Source organism: Crinia signifera, chromosome 1, assembly GCF_055691185.1.
Source record: "Crinia signifera chromosome 1, ASM5569118v1, whole genome shotgun sequence".
NCBI lineage: Eukaryota > Metazoa > Chordata > Amphibia > Anura > Myobatrachidae > Crinia > Crinia signifera.
In genome coordinates, this window is record NC_139217.1 from 163,722,211 (window position 1) to 163,728,210 (window position 6,000).

Consider the following 6,000-nt stretch of genomic DNA (forward strand, 5'->3'; position numbering starts at 1 on the left):
ACTCTGCAAATTTGCCCCAAAGTACTGCGAATGGATGTTTTGAAGAAACATGCATTCACAGGCTTTTGTGTGGGCCGACAATCGAATGATTTCTGCAGCGCTCTTGCAAGTCTTATGCAGCCCACACACGCACCGATTCCAGCGTGCGTTGTGGGCTTAACTAGCACACACAGCATCGCATCGTATGCCTTGTGCATACGATGTGCATGCGATGCGATGCTGTGCTAGAAAAAGCTAGTACAAAAAGTATGTGCAGCACATACTTTTTGTACTGTACGATGAGGTGCCGCGGGAGCGCGCACCCCATCGTACAGCATCACACCGCCGGCATCGGCGCGTGTGTGGGCTGCATAAGTCAGTGTCTGCTGACTTAGATTAAGTGCACCCTGCTCCGAGAACAGGGCGGGCAGCTGACATCCAGTGTTGTCAGCCACCCGCCCCCGGAAGGCAGGTGGCCACCTCCATTGGGATGTGGATGCTGCCCACAGTGAATACCTGCACATGCGCAGGCCACCAACATTAGTCCCTCTTGCGAATTCTCTTGGACCGAATGAACCAAAACCACCCCTAAGTGTTATTAGCCTCTGGAGTAATATATGAAGGATTAACACTCATATTTGGACCTTCAAATAAAGTTTAGAGGAACATACAGTTATCTTCATAATATGAATAATGCATCATTATGATTCTATAACAATTTGGGACTTATTGGAGTATATGGTATATAACTTGTTAATTGAGAGTAAGTTTTACACTAAAACTCCTTTCAAACTGTCAGATGTATCCCGGTTATTGCACAGAAACGCGTAGGTACTGGGGATATTGTGCAGTGTAAAAGCCAGGTTGGGCAACCTGGCAATTCAACACGGTTTCAACCTGGCTTACTGTGCAGTGTGAACAAGTAAGCCAAGTCAATGCTTTACCTGTTCAAAGCGAGTAAAGAGATGGCATTCTGTCCTGTCGATGGTGATGTGACCAACCTCGCAATAAGCCAGTTCAGGCCACCATTCTGAATGGGGTCTAAGCCAGGTCACACATGTTCACACCATGCCGATATCTGGGTCAGCATTGGTTTCGCCTCTGCTACCAGGGTCAGATTCACAGGTAAAGCACCCGTGCTATTTGTCTCACTCCAAAACTTGACCTGGATTGCCCTGGCAATAATCTGGGTTCTAAATTTGCTGGAATAGGGGTATAACACATTAAGGGGGAAATTTACTAAGATGTGTATTCTACTTCACATGTGATGTTGCTATGGGTAACCAATCAGAATCTACTTCTTATTTTTTTAGCACCCTCTAGAAGATAGTAGAAATTATCTGATTGGTTGCCCATAGCAACATCACATGTATTATGATAATAAAATACACTATGTATTATAATAATTAAAATACACACATCTGATTAAACCGTTGAATACTTTTTTAATCAAAAACATTTTTCTACCACACCTTCTATACACTATTTTGCATATCGACTGATTTAAAAAAAGGTTTTTTAAAGGTTATATTTTATTTGTTGTGCACAACAAAGGCTTATTTTCTCAGATCATGCAGTGTGGAAGCACTCAAGATATAAGGAATCATTTATTATGGATCACATTTATAATGCGATCTGGGTGGAATTTTACCACCCAGGGCGATCCTATCGGCAGTATGCATTATCCAAAAGAAACCCATCCCTGCAATCTGCTCTGCCGGGCGGTTGCACATGCACAGTAAGCGCTGAACCTTGGCTGACAGCTTGACACTTTACACAGCGACCACTGTCCGGGCTGGTGGTGTGGAAAGTAGCCTATAGGCTATAATGGGCTACCGCCATTTGCAAATGGAGGTAGCTGCAAGGACCAATATCCAGAATGCTTCGCATTCCAGATATTGGTAGATCGGGCAGTATCGCATCCCCAATAGAATCCTATGGGGTATGCTACTGTGTGCGGAACTGGAGGGACCGCAGCAAGTCCCTTCTACTTACATTCAGGGGATACTTAACATTTGTGGCTAACAGACAAGTAATAATAATAATACTACATAAAACTCTGCATCAGCACCGTAGTCTATAATTTAGGAGAAGTTACATTTTCTAATATTTAAAACTTAGAACATTGCAAATTTTGCTATAGACCAACATTTAAACACATTGATCTGTAAAATACTACTTCTACTACTACTAAAGATGTTCAGTTATGCTTGCATGTATATATAAATGAGTTACTGGAATAATACAAGAAGAATCCACTAGGTGTCGGCATCGTTTCACAATAATGTTTTGTATTTTGCAACGTTAGTCTACTGTCGTGCCCGTCATCCTGACTCCTCCTTCTTTACATAACGCAGCACAGTGTAAGGAAGTATGTGCATTGTTGTACCAGCTGTCTGCCCTGTTACTTCACTTCTGTCTGGACAAGCAAATAGTTAACCTTTATATTACCAAGCAGGTTATTTTTAAAACCTTTTGAGATGTTTCATAAGATGATCAGGGGTCTTATTCCTGATAAGTCTCAAGTATACGGTATCCACTGACTTTTTTTACCTTGAATGGTTTCCTTGCCTTGTAAAATACAGCACAGCAGTTATTGCAGGGTCCATCTAAATTTCAGATTTGGAGATTTACTTACTGCAGTAAAGATTTGTCATCTACATTCGATTGGCTACTGATCATGTGCAGATTGTGTGTGTTTGTATTCTCCAATCCATCATGAGACCATTGTGCTATTTCAAAGGATATCGGTTAATAATCATCGCACGATCATGGTCGTCCTGGTGTGTAAGCTAACAATAAAATATTGTATGGAAAGTTCTTCCCAACACTGTTGAAGACGTTCCCACACATAGGTTGATATCGCTTTCACTTTTCTGACCACTCCCTCTTAAAGCAGTTTTATGGGGTTCAAGTTTGAGACTGTGCTGTGCCAGTGCATGATTACAGTCATGCATGGTTACAGTCTTTCACACCAAGATAATTATGGCATAGGCTGGGGGTAAGTTTTGGATCTTTAACTTCGCAGATGAGCGGCTTTGTGGACGGATTTTAATAGCGATGCGCTATGTAAAGCCATCTGTCCCCCCACTGACAGCGCCGGGCAGGTGGAAAGTGGCTCAGTGTGTATGCACTGAGTGGCTTCCACCCCCAGTGATGCCAGCGATCATCGCTGTACATACACGCTGGGCATAGTCACCCAGTGTGTTTGGACCTTAAGTGTCAGCTTGTAAAAATATTTTGTTCTGTGTTAACATTATAGTCCAATGTACTGTAGCTCTGTGATTGCCTCATTATTGCACTATAGACAGCTGGGATCCAGTCTCATGGTCAACAGTGTCTATGTCCACCACAATATTGACACTAGAATATCAATATGGTTTAACGAACATGTTGACAGACAAAAACCCAGCGAGGTGGAAACAGCGGGTGCAGGGGGGTCAGTTGAATACTAACCTGCGAGCATTCAGCACTGCTCGCCATTACAGCTCGCAATCAGCACTGCTCGCCATCACAGCTCGCAATCAGCACTGCTGACTGCTGTCACAGCTTGCAAAAGAGAATTGAATACTACCCTATGGTGGCATCCTCAATAAAATGTTGCCATGTGCCGTGTAAATTCTGAGGATGCCATCTGTTTGTTAGGAAAAGACAGTGTCAGAAGGGTTAGGCTGTGGGGCCGGTTAGTGTAAAGGGGCATACACACAGTGCGATTCTGGCTATGGGCGATTTTAATTATGGGATTTCCACTTAAAGTGCATGGAGCCGATTTTGGGATGCACTTGCGATTTTTACTTTGTAAAAATGACAAGCGACATAGTTAAAATTGCCTTGCCTGTACAGTCTATTTTTTTGAGATACTGACCTCACAGGGCCACACTTTGCTAACTTTTCATACAGTTTTGTCTATATACAAAATCTTGCCGTGTGTATGCACCTCTTTACATTGCAGGGGGAGGGGATTAGGGTTAAGCACTTGGGGAGTGTTAGTGCTAAGGGTTAGGGATAGGGATAAAATACTTACTAGAGCTGTAGCTCATCTGCACCAAAAGTGCTGCATATATCACCGCTATGCCCAAGCAACCTACTGGAGACACCTGCCACCACAGAGGCCAAGTAGGTGACAGCTAGGCCACCAGGGACATTATGTTGACATACTATCATGTCGTCATGGTCACTATCACCTTGCTAAGCATGTTGGCATTGCAACCATTTTGATATTATGTATATTGGCAGGATAAATGTTGAGCTAACGTGCTGCTGTGGCATCCCTGATGTTACTGCTGTGTATGAACCCACCAATTCCCACAAAACAGTAATTCTGCCACACTGCCTATTTCTAATGTGGCAGCTGGGAGCAGAGGCCTAAAAGAGACATTGGGAGGACATACATAATATAAACATCTCTAGTTATGTAATGTATGTTATTCAGATCAATAATACTAAGCCATATAGATAGATATGTAATGAATAAAATGGATTTGTTTGTAACAAGTAAGCTTAAGTGTCTTTCTTTAAGATCTGATGTTTGTTGTTACAGAGGCACAAGCTGGGAAGGAAGCAGGCGTGCATGTGGCCCTAGTAGTAAGATCTGGCAACTCAGCGCTAACGGACGAGGAGAAAGCAACATACCAGATTATAACATCATTCGATCAGATTGCCCTACCTTCCGCACAATGAGCATAAGATGCTTCACAACTGCATAATACTGTCTTGTTTTTTGTTCAAATGTAATTAAAGTAATGAAACCCTATAATGCTTCATTTTTCAGTGATTTTAACGGGATTTATGCTAACAGATTATTGTGCAGTATTATACATGGTATTTAATCCTTTGAGTGCCAACATCTCTGTGAGAGATGTGCAATATATCGGCTAAAAAATGCCAACATCTCTCACATTTGTTATATAAATTCAAATAACAAATGCTGTGTATAAATAGATTATATTTCCTATATAAGGTAAACGTTACAGGTCATTACGATGAATAAAAATGTTTGCCAATTTTCACACCTATTTTGATAAATTCACTTGGCACTCAAAGGGTTGACAAACCAAAAATGTTAAATACAGTGGGGCTATAGCTATATAACCTTATAATGCCACTAAGAAGTTATATGTAGGACATAATGTAACCATTTCAGGAGCTTGCCTGGCCAGATGTGAGAGTAGGGGAGTTGGGAGTACTGGGGCAGATGTATTTACCTAATGGCAGCAGTCTTCCTGTTAGTGAACCCATTGAAGAATTCGGTGGACAACCTCATTTCATCAGTGTAAAATGTCTGAGAACAATCACTATTAACTGTTTTGTTCAGTATACTTCTGAATATTACTTAGCAGCTCTTTTTATAGGGCAATTTTGCATGTTTAAAACAAAATAATAAAGTCACCCGAATGAACGTGATTTAAACAGATAAATGACCACTTTATTTAATGTTATTTCATTCACTTATTTAGAAAAAGAAGCAGAGTACATAGGTCTTTTCATTACCCACGACTTCCCAATGAGATTGATATTACGTCATTTCAAGTCATTTCAGCAGTTTGTGCCAATGAGATCCGGCTAAAATTGATTCTACTGTATAAAGTTTGGGCAGAATTTGATAAGCTTTACTTGGATTGCATGTTACAGTCTAGTATATACCATTCTAAACATCAAATACTGAACCCTCATCGCCTAAGGTGACATTTATGTTAGCTTTTTGCAAATACGCTAGTCTGAAGAAGCTTTTGCCACTTTCACATTCTCTGTGTGTTCTTCTGGGATGCATTTGACATTGGATGTATGACAGCCTTGGTAAATATATCTTGATGAATATTTAGCACTTGCCAAGTATTTCCAATGTGAAAATGGTTGTTATTCAGACACTCAAGATGCTGTACACCATTTACAGGCACAAGCAAATAAAGAAAGTCTTCCCATAGCAGGTATACTATAATAGAAGATTTGTAGTCCTAGTTCCCACACTATAAAAGGACCTATTCTATATGGTGTAGTAATATAATAGTCCAATAGGAGTTG

General features: G+C 41.0%; 1 protein-coding gene across 1 annotated transcript in view; it reads left to right on the forward strand.

Moving 5' to 3' along the window:
- Window positions 1–4,735, forward strand: part of ENOPH1 (enolase-phosphatase 1) — a 30,558-nt gene extending 25,823 nt beyond the window's left edge. The window contains exon 6 of the mRNA XM_083175827.1: window positions 4,520–4,735. Coding sequence (XP_083031953.1) covers window positions 4,520–4,659 — 140 coding nt within the window. The 3' untranslated portion in view covers window positions 4,660–4,735. The remainder of the gene's footprint in view (window positions 1–4,519) is intronic.
- Window positions 4,736–6,000: the final 1,265 nt, after the last annotated feature.